Genomic DNA, 24958 nt, shown 5'->3' with positions numbered 1-24958 from the left:
TATTTCCGTTAAATTCGGGAAGCCGTTCTGAAATTTCTCACACCTTTTCCGCGGGACAAAATTATACTTGGGCAAATAAGGATGCTCATAAACAGAAGGGAAAACAGCTCCAAATAGAGTATTTAAGGTCAAATTCTAGCATTGGCTGATCATTCCCATTCGACTCGAGCCTTGGAGGAGCTGAGCAAAGAGCAGAAATTACAAAAAGAGAGCATTTTGAGGTTGCCAAAAGACGATTCAATTATAACGTTTACAACGAAATCCTGACGTTTAGATAAAAATGGAGGTTCGTATGAATATTTATTAATTTATTCAGTTATCATATTGATATTGTTACTCAAGATACACTCAAGATAAACTAAACACTAAAAAACATGGTAGTAAAGAGTGTTTAGAGGATGATAATATAATTCTAAACGGTTATTTAACTCATCGAGTTCTATCCATTGATTCAGAAGTAATACACTTTATATACAAAAGTAAATTCTAATTATTTTCATGACACGGCTTTCATAGTCATTGTTCTCGTACACACTGTCACTTGGACATTTTTGGTTGAAGTCCATTTTCATGATACATACCGTAACTCTCCATCAAATTTATGTTATTCTTTCAGGTCTACAAGAATGCGATTTTGATGATCATCGTCATCGTTCACGCTGTCACATCTTTGCCGGTAAAGTCATCATCACAGTATTGCCTTCCAATGAACCAAGCCGACTACGAATCACGAGAGAGGAACGGTCATCTTTTCTATCCCAATCAAGATGCCTTTGCCGTTCAGAGCTTCAACGTTTCAGATGCTGATATGGGTAGGATAGAGACATCAAGCTGCCCATACGATGGTCTCTCCAGCATCCAGGGCTGCCCAGCCGGTGTCAAGCCAAGTGCCTCTGATCCAGTCAACTCGAACCAGGATGGCATGTGCCCTTGGACCTATGTTGAGTGTTTCGACTCCGACCGTATCCCGATGTCGATCAGCATGGCGCAGTGTCAATGTTCAGCGTGTCTGGATCCTTACTCTCACCAAGCTGATCCTAACCTACGATGTCAACCCATCTTTCATAACATGAAGGTCTTAAGAAAAACCCAGTGTGTGGATGGTCTGTACCGATACGAGGAGGAGACTGTCAAAGTACCGGTAGCATGTGGATGCATGAGACAACGAGTTGCATAGTAAACATCGTAATTTATCGACTGCATTAACCAAAGAAGAAACCCGACATAGTTCATGTTTACTGTATTACTCTGGTATTGATATATATTCCTGTTGCAATAGAAATGTCAACTCATCATCTTCTATCTTATTTATCGAAAGTAAATATTTGTTATCATATACTATACAACCAACTTCGATTTTTTTGTTTACTACGTAGGCCAAAGAAGAGGGCTGGTAACTTTAATATTATTGTTGTGCTCCCACAAATGTATTTATTGTATTTAAACATGTTTTACATTTTGTTATAACTTATTTATGTGTAAATTATTTCCATACAAACCGCTATATGTATTCATGAAATGATTGTAAAGCTCAAGACATTGAATAAATTTGTATTCACATCGAATGTTTAAATAATCCATATAGTCATTCGTAGCATTTGCTGTATTACACATTGTCTTGGTCGTGGCTATAAGCAAGTATTTTTAAACGTGGGTAGGTAGGTGTAAGTAACTTGTAAAAGGTCTATCAAAAATAGTAATTTTTACCTGCCAAGTGTACAACATTAGCGGATTTTGTTGGTTCTAAATTCTTGTTAAGTTATTTCATTGCAAATATGTGCATTACTAGCATATTATATTTGTTATCTATATGTCCAAGTGGTATGTGCGTTTTAGCACATTTTGATTATAATACTATGTCGATTATTACCCATTATTTCTGACTTTTGCGTCACACTAAAACCATGTCAAGTTTGACAGTTTACCGTATCCACTGAGTGGACAACATGTATAATTTGTTTAACCTGTGTTTTACAATTTCCTTATATTTCAGGATTATTATGTAACTCATGATATTATTGATGCCATGACTAAATGTATTTAATATGAAGAATAAACCAAATAGCTTTGAAAGCCAACATCAAGAATAGACATATCTGTCTATGTAAGAAAAGAGAAAAGATTAGAAAAAGATAGAAGTGCTTACGCAATGAATAAAACAAAAGCCCAAAGAGTAGAAAGATAAAGTCGATAGATGTACACGTTAAAAGAACTAACTTAGACCGAGCGGAAGAGAGAGAGACAGAGAAGGAGAGAGAAAAAAAGAGAAAAAGAGAGAGAGAGAGAGAGAGGGAGAGAAAGAGAGAGAGAGAGAAAGAGAGAGAGAGAGAGAGAGAGAGAGAGAGGAGAAACACAGGAGAGTAAACGGGAGTACTCCTAAAGGAGTTGAAGGTTCAAACCTTTCCTAAAATACCTACCACGCACATGTAGAAAATAAAACACGCTCCCTTAACCCCTCCGCAAGGAAAAATAACAACAACAACAATACAAATGAATACATACAAAATCAAATACAAATATATATATTCTTTTAGCAGATGTTTTTGGATTTATTGATAAATCAAAGATAAAACATTCAAGTAACAATACCAGTATATACTTTTATTGATTTTACATAGATAGTGACAACTTGAATACACACACATACATATGCATATACATAGCTTTAAAGTATGGAGGTATGTAAAATAATCAAGATAAATGCAGAGGCCAACTATCATAAGCAAGAATGCTTGAGTCGATAGCAACCGGAATGGGGTGGGTACACAGCGCTGTTATAAGAGTATGTAGGAGAATAGAGTGTAACGTATAGAGATTTTGTTCAGAAAGTATCTAAATAAAAAGTGGAAAGAAAGTAAAGACAAAAAATGCAAGTGAGTGCAAATGTGTGCGTGTGCAGATGGAGTTAGTGTTCGATTCGTATTGTTAATGAACTGGTCATCCAAAAATAATTTACATAAACAAGCAATCAAAATCTCTGAGACCCTAATAATGTTTGTGAATATTTAGATATTAAATATTTGTTCATGGAAGCTTTGAATGAATAAAGAGATGCAGAGTGTTTTAAATTATCAGGTAAAGCATTCAAATTATCTTGACCATGGTGTCTTATCGATTTATAGGCCATAACAATTTTGAGGTTGGTTAAATGGAAATCGGATGAGTGTCGTGTAGGATAAAAATGTATATCACTATTGTAAACAAAAATATTTCGAAATGCCAAAGGTATAGTATCTATCCAAGATGTATACATAAAGATTGCAGTTTGAAATCTGAATATCAGCGATTTTTAATGTTTTTAGTTTACAAAATATTGGATCAGTATGGGCTAAATAATGTGAATGTGTACAACGACGTAGTGCTTTCTTTTGGAGACGATACATTAACATAATATCCATCTTACTACTATTATCCCCCGCATTATGTTACAATAAGATATGTAAGACAAATTGAAGGAATTGTAAAGCATAGATGGTGAATTTTATGATAGATAATATTTTAATTTATATAAAACGCCTCTCGAGACTAGCATGCACATTTTGTTAATTTGACTATTTTATGTTAAATTTGAATCAACCATTACACCTAAGAATTTTGTAACTTATTTTTCAATTTTGGGCATGTCATCTACACAAAAATCATAATGAAGTACATGTTTAGAGTTTATGTCTTTGAAATAAATACAATTAGTCTTATTAATATTTAGAGAGAGTTTATTGGATTTGAACCAAGATGATCATTTATTTAATTTTACATTGAGGGTTGCAATAAGAATGCTTAATTCTTTATGTGAATAAAGTACGTTGGTATTGTCTGCAAACAAAACGTATCTTAGGAATGGTGATGCATTAACAATATCATTAATATATACTAAAAACAGTAGGCGATCTAAGAAAGAGCCTTGTGGTACTCCGCATTCTACGGTGGTAATATTAGACGTTGTAGTTTTAAAAATAACATATTTATGTTTATTACGCAAAAAGTCTTCAAACCAAGAAAGTACAATCCCTCTAACTCCATACGCTTTTAATTTACGTATTAATATACGATGGTCCATGACGTATGCCTTTGATAAGTCCCCCAAAACACCTACAGTGTGTTCTTTTTTAGAAAGGGAATCTGTTATTTCGTCACATAGTTGTAGAATAGCATACTCAGTAGAGCGATTCTTTCTATTAAAATCCATATTGATTAGGAATTAATAAGTTATTGATATGTAAGAAACAATATAATTGTTTGTATACTATCATTTCTCTAATAATCTTTGAAATGCTTGATATTAAAGAAATTGGTCGGTAGTTTGAAACTTTATAGTGTTCATCCTTTTTAAATATCGGAAATATTTGCAACTACCTGATACTGATAGGGCCTTTGAATGTCATTAAAACAAGATATTTCTGCTAAAGAGATTTAGTAAAGAGGGCGACACGGTAGGGCGATATGGAGGAGTGATATATAAACAATAATTAATCCTGGCAGGAATCTAACAAATGGCAATATAATGATATTTTGTTGTCGTCTAAACTACAGCATATTTATAGCAAGTTAAATATTTTAAGAAATGGTTATCAAACTTTGTCCCGTAGTTGAAAATTATACATTTATTTTGAGAATGGGGAATAAACTGTTCAAATAATCAGTACATTTTCACTGGATATTCTGTTATAAAACGGTACCCACTTTGAATGGAATATTAATTTCGAGTATCTAAGAAAGAAAAAAAGAAAGAGGGATGTTAGGAAAGACAGATATAAGGAGGGAAAGAAAAAAAGAAAGAAAGAAAGCGAGAATAATAGGATTACGAAGAAGAAGAAAAAGAAATTCAAATTGTGAAGGAGCTGCAGAACCTAAATAACCCTCTTCGTGAGACTAAAAGCAATTGTTTCTTAATTTTGTTCCTTTTCTTCTGAAACATTAATCTGAGTTATAAATAGGTTATTATGGGGACATTCCCGATATAAAGTTAAACTTGAATTAGAATCACAACAAATCCAACATTTCATAAACTTTGTCCTATATCAGAGACATTAGACCGTCATTTATAACCCGTTTAGGGATGTGATCATTTTAGATTAAAACGAGACTTAATTGAGTTTTGATAAGAAACTGTCTATTATTAGTTGTTCCAAAGTTCATGAAGCCGGTCATTTTGAAGTAGTTTCCAAATCTGAATTGAAGTCATAGTTCTTGATGGGAATGTAAAAGGGGAGACCTTATATATTATGATTCATTTAGGATGCCTGATCTGGCTAATGAATAATAACACAGGTCATATCATTATTTGCAAATTATATAAAATATACTAGTAATGACTGCTATTACAAATTACCCAATAAGATCTTTGGGTATTTTTCTGTAAAGTATGTGTAGAGTTTATCTCAATAAGGTTTGATGTCATTATTCACCTATCCATCCAACAGTTTCGTAGCTACAGGGGGAAGGGTTGGGGTAAAAAATAAATGAAGAAAGAACACTAAATAACGAAATAAAGAAACACATTCTTGGGGAAAGAGAAAAGACGGATGCAAAAAAAGAAATACAAAGAAAAGAGTAAAAGAAAAAAAGGAAGTGTAGGGTCGGAATTGTAAACAAAATATATCATACCCTCATTTGATTGCAAACTTTTCTCACAATTATCTCCTATAAAAACTAATTTTTACCCCGCTCAAAAAAGAAAAGAAAGAGAAAAAAACATCTACGCGATAATTTATGAATCTTCGCTACGCCATGGACAATTATGTTTTCATTAATTTTTACTTTAGAAAAATGATATCTTAGGATAAGAATAGAGAAAAAGAATATATCAGAAGGGAAGGAGGTTGGGAAAGGGTAGGATATTCGGAAACGCACAGTTTACGTTTGTTTGTGTGTGTGCGTTCGTGTGTGTGTGTAAAGATTGTCTGATGTTCAGTCATGCATGCAGAGATTCAAAGGGAAATGTTGCCTAAATGTACTGGGAGGATAACTCTAGCAAGACACATCATGAAACCCATGATTAAATAATCATACTTTAAACTATACAACTTTTAAAAAGTTGGACATTTTTCTGACTCACTCTCTAGTACAGAGTGGACTATAACATGTATTTGAATCATCTATCTATATTTAAAGCCCATGTTTATTTGCAAATTTGGCTGAATGGTTTGTGTGTAATTGTGTTCTTGTACAAAGTAACGTGTATCAATGAGATATGTTAATTTACGTTTGAGGATACCGATTACACATCATCATCCGAACACCTGCCCAAAGACACGACTTAATTTCGGGAGCTGACCTACAATGTACCTCAAATATCATTCAACACCGACAAAGAGTGTGATACTGTGACTATTCTATATTAAAAAGAATGTTTCGAGAGCAGCATTGGGTACGATATCTATGGCATTTACCCCATTCCCATTTCTTTACTCATAAACGCCATCTCATAAGTGCTCTTTCTTTTTTTAAAACAAAATCAGAAATGTACAAAAAACATTAACCAGACATTAGCTCTAATTCTGTATTAAAGCCTAAAACTTAGGTTCGATTTAAACAAAGAATTAAATAATCATATAATTTAAAGCCAGTATTAAATCTGCACCTCAAGAAATCTATCTGTGCCATATTTACCTGTTCCCAATGACACGTGCAGCTCGTTGTTATCTTTATTTGTTTACATTAGGGTCCTAACTGGGTTATAGGAAGGACCTACTTGAATCTGAATGGTTCCGAAGATCGTATCCTAATGAAATTATTCATCTTTGTCAGAATGAGTTTAACGTCATAGATCTATGCTGCATGGGACTATGAGAACAAACGAATCGTATTGGGAGTCATTACCGATCGATGATTAAAACAAAATACCCACTAATTATTTCGGGTACTTTAATAACGCCACAAAATATCTATACCTCTTTAGAATTTAGGATGCTCATACAAGTCATGTAACACGCCTTATATAGATAAAGTATTGAGGGAATCAAAGGGCCATATTTTTTGTTTGTATTGAATAGGGAAAAAGCATTACCTAAAACATCAAAATAATTCCACGAATGACATCAATTTAATCGCTATCTCCGCAAAATCCATTTTCTTTGTACTTAACGCCACATATTATCTATACCTCTTTACAGGCGCGTACGCAGGATTTTTTCAAAAGGGGGTGGGGGGGGGGGGGTGTAAGAGGACTTTTTTTTGGTCTCGAAATTTGAAAATTTGACATTTGGCTCCGTTGGGGGGGGGGGGGGTAAGGTCACCTTTTTAGGTCAGCCATGGGAATATTTTTGTTTTATTTTTTTGTAATAATTAAAAAAAAAAAAAAAAAAAAATCCAAAGGGGGGGGGGGGGGGGGGTTCAGGGGGTTACGGGGGGGGGGGGGGGGTCTACACACAAAAAAATACCAAAGGGGGGGGGGGGGTTTACCCCCAAACCCCCCAACCCCCCTGTGTACGCGCATGCCTCTTTAGAAGTTAGGATATACATACAAGTCATGTAACACGCCCAATATAGATAAAGTAATGAGGGAATCAAAGGGTCATATTTTTTGTTTGTATTGAATAAGAAAAAAGCATTCACCTAAAACATTAAAATAATTCCACGAATGATATTAATTTAATCGCTATCTCCGCCAAATCAAGTTTCTTTGTATGATGGGCGAGGTGCCGAGCGGGGCGTTATACCCTATCCTTAACGCTATAGCTGGCTATTTTAGTGCCTCTCTTTTCTCGATAATAAACATATCCGTTCTTCGGGCGGACGAACTGGGAATTTTATCAATACATTTTTTTGTGAACTGACTAAAGATGATTTAAAATACAATTAAGGACATTGCAGGGAATTGCAAAAAGAAAATCTCTAAGCTTGTAAAAGGGCAAATTGTTGTAAAACATCATAAATGGAAACTGTCCTAAAAGTATGGTAGCAAAATATGTTACCGTAATTGTACTCTTTTTTGATGCAAATTTGAATTTTGCCACTAGCAGTGTTATATTCACCTCTAAAATGAGGGCTTTAATTATCCAGTCGCTGAAAATAATACATGTATTTTGAGAATGGGGACCAAACTGTAAAAATAATCACTACATTTTCACTAAATATTCTGTTATAAAACGGTAAACACTATCAAATGGAATACTAATTTCGAACATCTTAAGAGAGAAAGAAATAATAAAGAAGGAAATCAAGAAAGTAGGAATGAAAGAAAGAAATCAAGAGATAAAAGATGAAGAAAAAAGAAAAAGAAATATGAATTCTAAAGAAGTTGTAGAACATGAAGAAAAGGTTTATGAAGAACTTTCTTTCGTGATACTAAAAGCATTTGTTTTCTTTTATTTTATTTTCTTCTAACTAATCTAAATAATTTGAGCTATAAATAGATTGCCATAGGGAAATTCCCGGTGGAAGGTCAAACTTAAATAGAAACACAAAACATCCAACATTTTGTTAACTTTGTGCTATATCAGAACATCGGTCCGTCGTTTATTTCCTGTTTAGGGATGTGATCATTTTTAGATTAAAACGAGGCTTAATCGTCTTTTGATAAGAAACTGCCTATTATTAGTTGTTCCAAAGTTCACTGAGGCCGGTCATTTCAGGAGTAGTTGTCGAATCCTATTTGACGTCATAGTTCTTGATGGAAATGTAAGAGGGGAGATTTTATACATTTTGATTCATTTACGATGCCTGATCTGGCTCATGAATAATATCACAGGTCATATAATCATTAGCGCATTATATGAAACATACTGGTAATGACTACTATTACAGATTACCCGATATGATATTTCGGTACTTAACAAAACATAGAAAAAAGGATCGTTAACAATAACGAATTAACGGGGGAATTAAAGAAAAATAAAATGCAAACAGAGAAAAAAAAAGGCGAAGCAAAAGAAGAAATATAAAAAGAAAATTAAAAACAGAAAAAAAAACATATCGCACCCTCATTAATTTGATCCAATATCATATGATAAGAAAGGAGAAAAAGAAGATATCAGAAGGGAAGGAAGCTGTGATCCTCAGAAATGCACAATACATGTTAAAACTACACAGTGGAATAATCATTTATTTAAATCTCCTTTATCCTTGTGTCGGCACAGACAATGCTATCATAATCCAATATATTTGGAATTTACATGAAACAATTTTTAAAAACAATAATGGCATAGGTTAACTCCTATAGAAAATAAAAGAATTAAATTAAAAAAGACGTAATTTAATTTGTTTGATTTGTTTGAAGGAAACTATCAAGATATTGGTGGTAGCCTGAATATCTTTTTTGTATTAGTGTTAGTATAGAAACTTCCCCGTGGTCCACCAAAACTTTGATATTATTAATGTCTTACACTGCAACACTTTATAAAGTTAAGACGACAAAATTAGCGAACCCGCTCATCAACTGTCTTATGGGGAAGTGTAGTTCCGTTAAATTCGGGAAGCCGTTCCGAAATTTCTTACACCTTTTCCGCGGAACAAAATGATACTTGGGCAAATAAGGATGCTCATAAACGGAAGGGAAATTAGGTCCAAATATAGTATATAAGGTCCAATTCTAGCACTGGCTGATCATTCCCATTCGACTCGAGCCTTGGAGAAGCTGAGCAAAGAGCAGACATTACAAAAAGAGAGCATTTTGAGGTTGCCAAAAGACAATTCAATTATTAGGTTTACAACGAAATCTTGACGTTTAGATAAAAATGGAGGTTCGTATGAATATTTATTCATTTATTCAGTTATTATATTGATATTGTTACCAGGAAGTACTCATACTCAAGATACACTAAACACTAAAAAATATGGTAGTAAAGAGTGTTTAGAGGATGATAATATAATTCTAAATGGTTATTTAACTCATCGAATTCTATCCATTGATTCAGAAGTAATAATCTTTATATACAAAAGTAAATTCTAATCATTTTCATGACACGACTTTCATAGTCATTGTTCTCGTGCACGCTATCACATGGTCATCTGTTGTTGAAGTTGGTTTTCATGGTACACACCGTAACTCTCAACCATATTCATTTAATTTTTTTAGGTCTACAAGAATGCGATTTTGATGATCATCATACTCGTTCACGCTGTCACATCTTCGCCGGTAAAGTCATCATCGCAGTATTGCCTTCCCATGAACCAAGCCGACTACGAATCACGAGAGAGGAACGGTCATCTTTTCTATCCCAATCAAGATGCCTTTGCTGTCCAGAGTTTCAACGTTTCAGATGCTGATATGGGTAGAAAAGAGACATCAAGCTGCCCATACGATGGTTTCTCCAGTCCCCAGAACTGCCCGGCCGGTGTCAAGCCAAGTGCCTCTGAACCAGTCAACTCCAACCAGGATGGCATGTGCCCTTGGACCTACGTTGAGTGTTTCGACCCCGACCGTATCCCGATGTCGATCAGCATGGCACAGTGTCAATGTTCAGCGTGTCTGGATCCTTACTCTCACCAAGCTGATCCTAACCTACGATGTCAACCCATCTTCCATTATATGAAGGTCCTGAGAAAAACCCAGTGTGTGGATGGTCTGTACCGATTCGAGGAGGAGACTGTCAAAGTACCGGTAGCATGTGGATGCATGAGGCAACGAGTTGCATAGTAAACATTGTAATTCATCGACAGCTTTAACCAAAGAAGAAACCCGACAGATTTGATGTTCTATCGTATTCCTCTTGTATAGATACGTATGCCTATTTAATACGAATGGCAACGTTATCTTATTTATCATAAGTAAATATTTATAAAGCATATCATAAGAAGAGGGCCTGTAAACTTTAATATTATCGCTGTGCTCACAATTGTATTTAATGTATTTAAACATTTTCTATTTTTCATATAACTTATCTATATGTAACTTATTTTCATACAAACCGTTACGGTATTCATGCAATCATTGTAAAGCTCACAACATTGAATATATTTGTATTCACATCAAACGTTTAAAGAATCCATATAGTTATCATAGAATTTGCTGAATTAGACATTATCTTGATTGTGGCTAAGCAAGTTTTTTTTTTTCTAAACGAATGTAGGTGGGTGTAAGTAACTTGTAAAATGTCTATTTAAAATAGTAATTTTTACCTGCAAGTGTAGTAATCAGCGATTCTTTTTGGTTCTAAATTTTGCGTAAGTTATATTTTTTCAAAATATGTATATTACCAGCATATTATAATTCCTATATATATATATATATGTCAAAGTGGTATGTGCGTTTTAGCACTTTTGGGTAATAATATTGTGTCGATTATTATTTATTATTTCTGACTTTTGCGTCACACTAAAACCATGTCAAGTTCGACAATGTACCGTATCCACTGAGTGGACAACATGTATAATTTGTTTTAAGCTGTGTTATACAGTTTCTTTATATTATAGGACAGTTATGTAACTTATTAGACTATTGGTGCCATGACTCATTGTATTTTATTTAAAAAATAAAGCAAAGAGCTTTGAAAGCCATCAAAAGGAATCGAATTATCTGTCTTTATAAGAAGAGAGAAATGATTAGAGAAGATATGGAAGTGAGTGTTTGTGCGATGGATAAATCTAGCGAACCCGAGAGTAAAACAATAAAGTCGATAGCGGACAACTGCGAAGATACACGTGAAAAGAGTCAAATTAGACGGGGCGGCGCGAGAGAGAGAGAGAGAGAGAGAGAGAAAGTAGAGAACGAAAGAGGGCAAACACGAGTTCTCAGTAGTAGTTCTAAAGCAGTTGGGGACTCAAGCCCCCCCCCCCCCCCCCCCCAAAAAAAAAAAAATAAAAAAAAATGGCATGCACATGTAGAAAATAACACCCATGCTCCCTAGATCCCCAACATAAACAAATTATAGTACAATGAAAAACAAAACAAAAGAAAGAACATCAATAAATAAACATATAAATGAAAATAAAATCAATCAATTATTTATACATAAATACTGGATACGCATATTTTGATGGATAGCAATAACATTTTCAAACCAAATAACGTTATTACTCGACAAAGCCCTAAGGGCGATAATTTTGTAAAACAATTTCTTCGTCTACGAAGCATATTTTTTAATTGTATTTTTGGATACATATACCCTCCTAGACCCCCTGTAAGGGATATAGAAAGAAATAAAGAGAGAGAGAGAGAGAGAGAGAGAGAGGGGGGGGGGGGGAGGGGAAGGGGGTGGGAGTTAGTGATCAGCAGTTCTGATCATGTTGATAGAAAGCGAAAGATAAAGAGTAAGATAAGCATACTCGACACTTAGTGAGGAGTCAACAAAGGTCAAAAGAACCCCATCATATTTAGTGATCATCTTGAATAATTATACAACTACTAGTACTACAAGAACTACTACTACTACAACTACTACTACTACTACTACTACTATTACTACTACTACTACTACTACTACTCTTACTACTACTACTACTACTACTACTACTACTACTACTAATACTACTAAGACGGCTACTTATACTACCGCCGATGATAACAATAATAGCAATAATAACAAACCGATAACAAATATTAAAAAATATACAAATCAAAATTGTTTCAAATCAAACGTTTATGTCCTGGGGTGGGGAATCATTAGCTTCTAAGCATCTTGAGAGAGTTGATTCCTTTGATATATACACTTTTTCTAATTTATGCCGCTTTTTTAGTTTAAGGTAGACTATAAGAATCTTTAATTGTTCAAAACTGCCTACGTCATTCATTATTTCAATACAACTATAAGACCGTCAGGAAACACATCTTTCCATTGAACTACAGCTCAATTTCAATACAGTAGATCTAAAACATGATCGTGCATTTGTGCAAAGCGCACGTGCTTCTCGATGCATTACTTGACCCAATATCCTATTCGTCACCTTGCATCCCCCTCGTCAAAAAAGCCCAATATGGTCAAACAACACTACTATCATAAAAAAATAACCGGTTTAGAGCTTCCTCGTCACCATTACCACCCCCTTTATTACCCACTCATTAGATATCAAGACAGGATGTATTATTGTGTACAACTGATAATCCTAATATCTTGCCTCTCTCGTTTAATAAGAATACCCTAATTGTTCCCTCCATCACCATCCACTCCCTCATCAAACAAATACAAGATAGTCGAGCGAAACGACTGCTAAAGTGCTAGATTAAACATTTCCAACACAGTTCATCGCAATTGAAGAGATTATTACGACTCGCCCCTGTATTAAAGAAATGCTCCTTTTTTCCCCCGGCATCTCCCATTTAAAATAAAACCACGAGGAAAACTTCCCCATAGGTTTTCAATGTCAGAGTCACTACCTAGTAACATATTAGTTTGACAACACTTCCACATCAAAATTACCGTGAGACACGAATAAAAGGAAACGAAAATGAAAAAAGGGTCCATTGATGGATAATTCAATGCCTTAAATGACTGTGATGGTATGCTCTTCTCGAAGTGAGGTTTTGAAGGCAAACGATCTTTGGTAAACATATCCTTAAATACTGTTGTTACTAGCTCTTGCGTACTGCATAAATGGCAAGATCTAACTAGGGGGAAATGATCATAAAATAGTAATTAGAATAACAATATGTAGATATGCAATGCAAAAAAAAAAAAAAAATCAGTTAAAGACTATTCAAATAAAAAAGTGTTGGTGTCACATCTGATGCATATTGATCCTGGTTATGCCAGTGTTGGCCTTTCTTGCATATATATATATACAACATGTACACATTTGGACTAAGATTCGTTGCCATCTTGTATGTTTACGAATCATAATTGTTAACCGTTATTCGACATAGGTGTATGGAAATGTTGTTATATCTGTATTTAGTTTGACGATTTCAATTTCACTCTCTGAATAAACCCCCTCTTTCTCTTTCTCTATATCTCATTCCCTCTTTCTCACTCTCTTTCTCTTTGTTCTCTTACTATCTCCCCATATTTCATTCTGTTGCTCTGGTTCTTACATATATCTGAACGTATATACAAACTCACCGGATATCCCCCACGCCCCTTCTTTCTTCCTCGTTTCATTGACATTCACTGATTCACCGGTTCATGCCACGGTTAAACAATTGCATAATTATTTATGTATTCATATCATAAACCACAAGAACAGCATGTGTTCGAATTCCATGAATAATCGAGAAATATAGTTTATTTAAATAGATAGATAGATATATAATTAATTCTCTTCTTCCATTAAAAGAAGAAGCTTTCCTTCCAGGTGATCATACATAAAACTACACAACTTATACCAAATGTATAATATAAATACAATCATATAAAAAAAAAATTAAAAATATAAATAACAATCAATGTATTTGCATGTAATACACTTCAAAAATAATTATCACAATGCTATATTCGGCGAACAGCCTTTCGGAAAACATCATTTGTTACAAGCGATCCACTTAGTGGATACGATAATTCGTCAAACTTGACATGGTTTAAGAGTACAGTGTTTGCAAGACAACATTGCTTATGCACCTGTGAGTGCTAAAATGCACAACAAGATTATTATATTATATATACATGTATGAATACGTTGAATATACATTATAAATATATTAAACCAATTCAAAATTAATCTGCGATGAAGCACGAATCGCTATCGTCTAATAACTTTTAGTTTATAAGTAAAACAGATCCAAACTAAACACAAAATGGCTTTGAATCTTAAAGAAACCTATAGTTATGTAAAGCAACAATTATTTGAAAATGCAGAAAATATCTTTCGAGCATGGTAATCAAGTAAATAGAACAATTAGTGGCTCTGAGAGTTTGCTAATAATAGCCTTAAATTTCTTTTCGTATGTATACAGTAGTTATACATTCTATGGTCCATAGACTATGATAGCTTTCCGTAATTTTCAGGAATCTAAACAAAAAATGCTAGAGCCAGTCAACGATAAATTACATACAAATTTGAAATTTAACAGAAAATATCTCTCTGTTTTGATATGCTCATAATTTTGGGTATAACATGACGAGAACAATCATGCTCAATAGTATAGTATATTGATTTGTATATGTATGCACTTCATACATACCTGCATAAATCGATCCCCCATTCTTCTTCAGAACCTTCATATAGTTCATTCAAATAGTAAACATAAACAAATATGTACATTTTTCCTTGAGGGAAATAGTAATATATTCTTTTTTAAAATATAATAAGTTAAAAGGTTATACTGTAAATAAGTTACCATCAATAATATAAATATTAAATAGGAATACAAATCAATACTACAATAATACTGTATTAGTGTACTTTCAACAATGATCATGATGAAAATAACAAGGTGTAGACGTTTCTTCTTTGGTATTTTCGACATATTTTTTGCCGAAGTGGAGGCCGGATTATGCTACTCGTTGCCTCATGCATCCACATGCTACCGGTACTTTGACAGTCTCCTTCTCGTATCGGTACAGACCATCCACACACTGGGTTTTTCTCAGGACCTTCATGTTATGAAAGATGGGTTGACATCGTAGGTCAGGATCAGCTTCGTGAGAGTAAGGATCTAGACACGCTGAACATTGACACTGTGCCATGCTGATCGACATCGGGATACGGTCGGGGTCAAAGCACTCAACATAGGTCCAAGGGCACGTACCATCCTGGTTGGAGTTGACTGGTTCAGAGGCACTTGGCTTGGCACCGGTCGGGCAGTTCTGGGGGCTGGAAACGCCATCGTATGGGCAGCTTGATGTCTCTATCCTACCAATATCAGCATCTGAAAGATTGAAGCTCTGAAGGGCAAAGGCATCTTGATTAGGATAGACAAGATGACCGTTCCTCTCTCGTGATTCGTAGTCGGCTTGGTTCATAGGAAGGCAATACTGTGAAGAAGATGGTACCGGTGAAGATGTGACAGCGTGAACGAGGACGACCATGAAAATGAAAACCTGTTGCGAACAACAAAAAAAGGAAATGACACCGTGAGCTTGGAACTTTATTCAAGTTGACATTTCAAGTTTTATTACTTTAATATAATACAGAAATTTGTTTTGCAAAGGTGTTTCATGTGATGTAGAGATGTCGTGGTCGAGTGAATACGTCACCAGACTGTTGATCTCATGGTCCGCGGTTCGAGTCCCGCTGCGGCACTAATGTCCTTTGGCAAGACATTGATCTACATTTGCTACACTCAACCCAGGTGATGTAAATGGGTACCTGGCACTCTGGCAGGAGTTAATTTCATGACATGCTGGAGCGCCGCAATGGCAGCGATATGCTAAAGCGAGGGGAATTATTTTGGAGCGCCAGGAGTGTTAAGTCTGACAGACATGAACGCTATACAAGAACAAAATACTATTATTATTGTTATTATTATAAAATAGAAACATATTAAATTGAAGAAAAAAACAGTGGCATCGTTTGCTGTAAGCCAAGAGGGCGTTATTTTTTACTATATTGTATTCCTTTTTCTTGTATTATTTTGTATAAACACATTGGTTTTGTAACTTCCCTGAAACATTATTTGTATGTCCTTTTGACAGATGAATCAATAAATTAAATTCAATTAACTTCATATTGTAAACAAATGTACGTACCTTCATTTTTGAAATGTTGACTTTTGCTGAAGTATCTGGGAATCTCGATGTAGCCAGCTTGGTTTGGTATTTTTCAGGTCTCTTCTTTGCTTTTAAACAATTGAATACCGTTTCTTTCAATCAGCTGCTTGTAATTTTATCAGGTGTTAATTCAGGAAAAAACTTCACACCGTGTTCTTCAACTAGCTGCTTCTTTCACTCTCAAGCGTTTCCTAATGCTGATGCTTCCAAATAGCTTCTTTTATACCCTTACCCTGTTATTTTATGCATTTCTTTGCCGGAAACATATTAGATCAAATCTTTTTCTTGGTCAGGGAAAATAGCGGATTTGGGACTAAGTTCCAACGAAGTAAACGGTAACGATTTCCGCTCTCAGGCGTTAGCCAATGTTTTGAAATACCAGCACACCTATTTCTGCTAGGATACACCTGTATAAGTGACTCATTCAATTCAAGGGGAATCCCTGGTAAACACTGTATTTTGGACCTTTGATCATTAGATGTTTGCTGGATTGTTTGGTTTAAAGGTCATTTCAGATTTTACCCGACGCTCGATAGTTTCATTGTTTCCCAAATGAGTCCAAAGTCCATATTCTATATACAGACATTCATACAGGTCAATGTCCAATCTAACTATGTACTATTTTGGTCTAAATAAAGGAAATCGTACCATGGTTACCGAAGATAATATGGGTCTGCAATTTCGTAATTGTTTAATTTGTTTTCTTCTAGACCCAAAGATATACAAACATTAACTTGAATTGAGAACAATTTCTTTGCCACTACGGACTACCTTACTTATACAATCATGATTGTTTTTGCGGTTTGAAACTGTAATAATCGTGCAGACAAAAGTGAATACACAGGATAACAGGTATGTCACAGGTAGCTAGGCTTTTGCGGAATTAATCTATTTGGAGATCTCCCGGTATGAATTCATATCCTGATTAATTTGATGCTTTTCTCTGAAACCATTCATCGAAACCCTGTCGATTAGGCCAGCGTTTGACGTCAAATAAAGTACATTATACTTTTTTTAAGTGGAAAAAAGGAGTAATTTTAAGTGGAAAATTTTGAGAGGAAAATCAGTGCTAAGGGGTCTATTTTTAGCCATATGGCCTGTCCACTTGATCGGGTTTTCAGAAAAGTTCTTGTTTTGCGCAATACCGTAATGTATGATGTTTCCCATAGCATTGTATAATAAGTTATTTTTTCTACTGACAAAAAACTAAAACAATGTATTAGTAACGATTTTCTCAGATTTTAAAATCTTCAAAGGTATAATTTTGAATATATCTTGAGAAAATGGCAATATGGCAAAGTTCATTGGAATTCGTATCAAGCTAACTAGTGCCATCCATTACTTAATTTGTGAAATTTGTTTTCTTCAGTCGAGAAACCTCACAACGTAGGGATAATTTTGAATATATCTTGAGAAAATGGTAATATTCCAATTCATTCCATCAGCTAAAAGGTTTATAAGAATACGTATTGAGCTTACTAGTGCCCTCCCCTTAATTCGTGACTGTTTTCTTCTTAAGACGAGATACGTCACTAAACTGAAGGAATTTCGAACCATTTGATTTTTTAGAACAAAAGTTACAACTTTGGCTAGAATAGCATTAAGTTATGCCAAAATATTAATCAAATCTTAAAGGTAAAGACCAGTATTGGAAACGCCCCAATTTCAAAAAATGAAATGGAAGCTCTCATTACCAATCATGTGAATGAATATGTTTTGACTAATACATGATGATAGAAAATTTGCCGGGAAACCGCCTACTAATTCATATATTTGGTAAATTTGTTTCTCTCATGGTCTGTGAGAGATATAGGGTAGTCCCATATACATCTTTCTGTGTATAGTGCTTGTAACTTTACGAAGAATGGGCCAAATTTCTTATCATTTTGATGATTCGAGAACCTTGCAGATGCTAGATGCTAGATGATCAACCTTTTCTGATCGATTCCACAACGTTTCTTTCACAATGCAATCGCATGACCATAACTGGTCTTTACCTTTAACTATTGATGGCTCTTGATATTTCAAGTAAACCAAGACCTTTCTTTTAGGTGATTGTATCATAACTATAAATAATTTAAAGACCACCTTAACGTGGAAATCAGATTTAGCCGATAAGATTCATTTTAGCATGATACCCGGATCGTCGCTTTCCAGTTTGTCTTAATTATGAGGTTTGATAAAACGTCATACATCATTATGATTCCAACACGTCGAAGAATGCAATACAGCTTCAGGGCGTTGAAATATGGGACAAAGCTGTCCACCTCCCCTTGCCCTCACCTTTTTTGTATTTAGGGCGTAGACCTTCTCCTTCATTTTTTTGTTACGCCCAACACATAATTGTTATAAATATGTATGAATGCCTTCTTTTTCAAATATGATGAGATACTTCCATAATTTCTGTTTAATAGTCGAATGTCCGGAACTATATGAAGATCAGAGCCATAATGTCCATGACTCTAAATATAGCAAGAACATAAAACAATAATAAACCCACCAGATCACTTTGAAGCAAACATGAATTTATCTGAAGAGCACATAGAGTTAACAACTAAATTATCATTACCCTTCCCTTACCAAGTTTTGTATTGAAATTTCTTTTTTGATTTGTCTCAGTTTATATTTCTTGAGCGTGTGAAATATTACAGCTTACATGTAAATGTTAAAGTATTCAACACAAGCTCTAATTCACTCAGTCTACCTTTCATTCTTGAGCTACAAGAAACACACACTAACAAAATCAAATTAACAGGCGGTATCAATAATTTAGTTGTTAGGTCTATTTTCCTTGGCAAGCATTTTGCCTGGTCAAAACATTCTTTTTATAAACATATACTGTATATAAAAATCAAGTCGGAAGATTTACAAACATATTTATGAATAAAATGACCTTTACATTCTAACGCCGGGTATATAAACATTGACACAAGTCATGGTATTGAAAGTGAGAATGCATAATCTGTCATCAAATGTCTCATATTAATTTGTAAGCGAAACCAATATATGGTAGAGCAGTGATAACTGGTCGAAACTATATAGCACACCATTGATGATACAGGCATTAATATGCATAATGACTTTTGACACAGTCGGCAGCAATTATATGATCGACATCAAACTAAATCTGAAAGTATATTGTCATACATCATTTATCGACAGGAACATGAAGTTCGATATGTTTACCCGATGTTTTGTCATAAGTTATAGTATTGTTTCATTCTTTCCATTTGCGTCTTTGTTCAACTGATTGAGTGAACCAAGCGATCCTCGTTGCTCATCAGGTAAAACTTATTTCAATGTGTGTGATGTTTATACCTTGATTAAGTATTTTCTGCAGTGCAATTACAATGTGATTTCTGGAAATGCAAAGTAAAAGAAATGTCTTACAGGTTACAAGTATCAACATTTCCGCAATATGTAAGTTCCTCCTGGTACTGAAGAAGGGTCAAAGGTGACAACATTCTGCATTGACCAAGAGGCCTACATCCCGCGTCATATTCGAAAACGGGCTAGCAATATCCTTGTCTTTTCATTAAAATAATGACATGACTATGTAAGATGTGCTTTTTCGTAGATGAAATGTTTACGGTGTTATTATTATCATCTGAAATCTGCCCATGCTAAATCAGAATCTGATGTCAAAACTGACTAGAGTGTTTCAGACCCAAGGAGATGACGGGAGTCATGCGTAGTCAAGGGTTCAAATAGGTACCTTCACAGAAGAAAAATAGACACAGAATTATAAATACCTTGTTTTCAGAAATTATCCATGTTATACAGCGAGTTTTAATTAATGATTGCACCAATATGGGTTCAAAGATCAGGGCGGAAGGGCGTACCAACTGATACGATCATGACGATATTGATTATTGCAAAAAATAATCTTGTTTGACCTTTCCTCCCATCCGCTACAAACTGCCCAGCCTCTTTCTGTTTTCATATTTGTATTCTCTCTCTCTCTCTCTCTCTCTCTGTTATTCGATTTCTGTTATGTGTTATGTGTGTGAGTTTGTGTATTTTTTTATGGGGGGGGGGGGGGGTGTTTTAGTCATAATCGGAGATTTCGTTCAATGATTTTTTTGTTTTGATTGGTTCTCAGATAATATAATTAAAGTGGATTGTTTATGTAGTTTATGGAGCATTTTCTCAGCTAAGATTAACATGCAATTGTTTTCTTCTGTTTGAACTGTTTCTAGGTTACTGTACTCAAAATGAATTGTTACGTATGATTGATGCATAAACAAATAGATCAATCAAGAATATTGACCAACAAAAATTTGTTTCAGATGCCGAGTTCGTTGGATGCTACCTCCGAGACTGCATACTGCAGGAGTACAGCCATCCCTCCAGCAGGATGGACATGACCTATTGTTTCCACCTATGCAGCGACAGGCATTACATCCTTGCAGGGTTGTTCGATGGCAATACCTGTCTATGTGCCTGTGCCATATCCTGCAATGCGAGTCTATCAGACGCCAAGGATCGGTGTGGTATTCCATGCGCTGGGAACGTCGGCGAGTTCTGCGGCGGTAGAGAGGCCGTGCAGACCTATAGAGGTAAGTAGGTGAGGGGGAAGGGGATGATGCTCATTTAATTTTGTTTAGCTGTTTGTAATTGCATAACGATCAAAGTGAACAATTATTTGCAGTCTTCTACAAGTAATCGTAGTAGTTGTGGTTATTTTACCTGACTGCTAAGAAAGCATAAATGCTTGTTAGTAAGCAACCAGAGGACCGACGGCTTTAGATCCTCTCCGAGGGACCTATCTATCGTGGTTTACTCATGTGTTTACTTGTAAAGGTGGGTCTGTGGTGACATAAAAATGAAATACTGGACGACACCTACCTTTATTATTAAATAAATTTAATTGCTATATAGATGAGCTATAAGATTATCAGAAACTCGGGAATTAGTGGTTTACACATAGAGAAGCCTATCGGGTTAATACCTTTTGTCACTCCTATATATTAATAGTCAAACCAGGATACACAATAATTATATGTTCATTATCTTTGTATTGTTCTCTCTGCCCAGCTAACACCCCTTCTGGAACAGAGGAAACGTGCCAAGGGGTTGTAAAAGGTACGTCACCTCTTTATTTGTGACGATTCTTATGTCTGTCCTCGAAAGTTCAAGTGTTTTAAACCCGTGGTGTGCTAGTTCTCATTTTTCACTAGAGTGCCGTGACCATTTGAGTTCAAGTAAATTCAGTATATTTAAATGTACTATGTTCAATTTGCAGGCCCAACAAAATGAAAAGATTAAATTCCAACGGCATTTGAAGGTAAATACTAATTTAGAACTTCCCTAAAAAAAAAAAAAAAGGGGGGGGGGTTGAAAATGTATTGAAGTGGGGATAATAAAGAAAATTAGTTGTCGAATCGACTTAAGAGCTATAGAGCCAGTAAGTAATAGTCTGATTTTCAGACCATTGTACCCAATGGTCGTACGTTTTATGCTGCGCAAAGATTCAATCAGTTTAATTTTGGCCATTACAAGAAGTGGGTTATTGATGTAGACAAATGCTCATGTACCCTTTACAGCTAATTTTATATATGTTATTACCAAAGAAAAAAAAAGGCCAGTCAGTCACTCAGTAGTGTCTGACAGAGAAGTCTAGCAACTAAATGGGTTTCCTTGCATCATTTGAATATTAGGACACTGCTAATGCAGATATGACATACATGACATATTCATAATTCCTGCAAAGTTCTACAGAATTTGAAGTTGGCTGCAAATGGGACATAGTATCTTTAAATTCTCATATATCATTATTATTTATTAAAAAAGTATTATTATGATTATTACTATTATTATTATTATTATTATTATTATTATTATTGCTATTATTATTATTATTATCATTATCATAATTAGTATTATCATTATTCTTGTTATTATTTATATTGATATTGAATATTTGCTCACAGTAAAATGACAAATGTCAGCTCTTAATTAAATAATATTATTTTTTTAAAGCAATCAAAGTGGTATTATATACGGGAAATAATTTGCACAAATATTCTATGTAAAATTATGACATTGAAACCGCATACATTTCCACAACTACAGCCCACGAGACAAATATTACAGGGGACCGACAACTCGCTAGATCGACAGTCTGTGAGACCAACAAACACGAAAATGTCATTTTCCTAGACTCCTGGCCATTTTGCAGAGTTTTCACCAGACCGACGGCCATCTGTTATGTATTTCTATTTTCTGTCGGTTTAGTGGGCTGCCGGTCTCGTGGGCTGTCAATCCTGCTGGCCTACTGGAATGACACAATATTCTAAATTGTCTACATCGTTATCAACATCATCGATCATCATCATCATCATCATCCTCAAATGCCAGATCTGTTACAAATATCGGCGATAAAGGCCCGCCCTGTATATTATCTGCTATTCTCAAAAAGCTGGTATTGCTGATTTCATACTTGTTGCCCACTTGTTCAGGGTTTGCGAAGATTTAAGGCGTTGCCGTCTCTTGCTCAACTTTCCTGCAATCTTCCCTGTCTCTTGCATTTCTCTCTTTCTTATTGTGTTTATGAGTGATGATTTTACTCTTGCTTGTCTACATACTTTCATTTTGTTTATCCTTAAAACAAATTCAATAATAGGTCAATAAAAAGTATATTACTAGATTGAATAATCAGCGTAAAGTTTCTATGAGTGAATATTTGAGTATTACTTATTGCACTATACGTATTGTTCACTGAATTCCACTGATTTAATCCAAATCCGAAATTTTGTTTCAACATATTCCCTCTCACAGTAACAGCGCCCTCGTCATCGTTGCCATCTCAACCCGACAGCACCAGTTCCATCTTGACTGAACCTGCTAAAGTTGCCAACCACACTGGCCTGCCCAGTACGCCAGCACCAGTGGTGCTTGTTCCAATACTTGCATCTGTTCTTGGTGTGATAATGGTTATCGTAGTAGGAATTATAATCGTTATCATAATTATGCTGCAGGAAAATGCCATCGAGAGGGTTTTCAGGAAAAGGTGCCATAGGGAAAGAAAGAAAAGGATCAACGACGGATCGGCTCGAAAAACTCGATCAATCAGAGGGCTACCAACCTCTAAACGCCGCTCCTCCTTTACCCTTGGCATTGGTGGCTCCTATCAGCGCAGGTGCTTCTCAGATCATCCGAGCTGATCGTCTAGGAGGTGGGAAACCAGAGGGTGGGCAACATGGGGTCCTTCCTTGCAAAGTACATCCTGGCGAAGCCTCAAGGTCTTCTCAAGACCCCCATCGTCCGCCCTGCATACCCGAATACAACATGAATCTCAAGAATGATGACGAATTGATGGGACATCTCTACTGTGACATAGATAATGTTCAAGGTCCTTCTCCCATGCTTACTGCTACTAGCTCCCCCTTAGGCGATTATGTAGAACCCGGCGGATTCGGCGGTAACTCAGAGGCTGCCACTCTTTGTCCTGGTGAACCAGGGACACAAGGTGTAAAACCTCCTGTTGCTGGTAGCTTGTCCCCAGTAACAGAAGACGAATGCCTACATCCAACTTATGACACTAAAATGCATGTTTGTAAGATGCATCGTTCCTCTTCTGTTTACAATGAGTACGAGACGAAGGTACACAAATCAGTCCCATCACAAGACTGATTATTCCCAGACACTTTCAATCTATTTTCTTTCAAATGCAACTCGTAACAGTATGTGACAATAATATATCATTTTATTCATGAAGACGCCGATAATAATGTTTTCGTTCGTTGAGAAGACAAGATCAAAATGTTATTATGTAAAATTGTGTTTTCCTCAACTCACTAAACTGTGAATGAATGTAAATAATGTGAGAATAGAGACATGTCTATATATTTGTTTTCAGAATATATCATGCTTTCCCAAATAAAATCTCGGTATTTGTACGCTATGTATGATAACAGAAAAACAGTAAATGTATGTTAAGATTTCTAATCAGTCCAGTTGAGATATCAATTAAGACCTACATTAGAAAAACAGATTTTTTTTTAGGGGTAAAGATTAAAACTTTGTTTTATAGTCAAAGATATTGCTTTTTATAAAACGTAATTGCTGTACAATACAAAACAAAATTCTTCTTTTAAAAATTCATGTGTGAATGGCGTGATGCTTCCAGCAAGTAAAACACATAATATCAATTGTATAATAATTGCACTTGTCAAAACTGGGGGGGGGGGGGGAGGCATATATCATCAATTTTCCCTTTATGACTTTCGGTTAGAGAGGCATAATAACAGAGGCAATTATCATTATATACCATACTTTATCAGGTACTGGCATGTTATTTCATTAAGAGTCAATATGCTCTTGTACAGCTGCTCTGCATGATGGTAATGCTTTTGTTGAAGAATAATCAGAATTGTGTCTGAGTCTGTCTCTTAAAAAGTTTTTTTGAGAATTACAAAGTTATGGCTTACACTGAA

The 24958-nt window shown here is 35.1% G+C and overlaps 4 protein-coding genes across 4 annotated transcripts; 3 read left to right on the top strand and 1 right to left on the bottom strand.

Annotated features, from left to right (window-relative positions):
- Positions 1 to 280: 280 nt before the first annotated feature.
- Positions 281 to 1177, top strand: LOC105443135 (interleukin 17-like protein). The gene is made up of 2 exons (XM_011675981.1): positions 281 to 286; positions 617 to 1177. Exons 1-2 carry the CDS (start codon positions 281 to 283, stop codon positions 1175 to 1177), a joined length of 567 nt encoding a protein of 188 aa, XP_011674283.1.
- Positions 1178 to 9674: 8497 nt separating this feature from the next.
- On the top strand, positions 9675 to 10576 carry LOC105444970 (interleukin-17D-like). Its single transcript, XM_011679930.2, has 2 exons — positions 9675 to 9680; positions 10016 to 10576. Exons 1-2 carry the CDS (start codon positions 9675 to 9677, stop codon positions 10574 to 10576), a joined length of 567 nt encoding a protein of 188 aa, XP_011678232.2.
- A 4675-nt stretch (positions 10577 to 15251) lies between these two features.
- Positions 15252 to 16505, bottom strand: LOC105444986 (interleukin 17-like protein). Its single transcript, XM_011679968.2, has 2 exons — positions 16500 to 16505; positions 15252 to 15851 (listed from the first exon to the last, which is right to left on the bottom strand). The coding sequence occupies exons 1-2, from the start codon at positions 16503 to 16505 to the stop codon at positions 15303 to 15305; spliced, it is 555 nt and encodes a 184-aa protein (XP_011678270.2). The 3' UTR covers positions 15252 to 15302.
- A 5050-nt stretch (positions 16506 to 21555) lies between these two features.
- On the top strand, positions 21556 to 24649 carry LOC105441655. The gene is made up of 2 exons (XM_030983764.1): positions 21556 to 21605; positions 23301 to 24649. The coding sequence occupies exon 2, from the start codon at positions 23505 to 23507 to the stop codon at positions 24153 to 24155; it is 651 nt and encodes a 216-aa protein (XP_030839624.1). The 5' UTR covers positions 21556 to 21605; positions 23301 to 23504; the 3' UTR covers positions 24156 to 24649.
- Positions 24650 to 24958: the final 309 nt, after the last annotated feature.

Source organism: Strongylocentrotus purpuratus, unplaced genomic scaffold, assembly GCF_000002235.5.
Source record: "Strongylocentrotus purpuratus isolate Spur 01 unplaced genomic scaffold, Spur_5.0 spur5_scaffold_13, whole genome shotgun sequence".
NCBI lineage: Eukaryota > Metazoa > Echinodermata > Echinoidea > Camarodonta > Strongylocentrotidae > Strongylocentrotus > Strongylocentrotus purpuratus.
The sequence above is the reverse complement of the archived record's forward strand: the minus strand, read 5'-3'. Positions and strand labels throughout refer to the sequence as shown.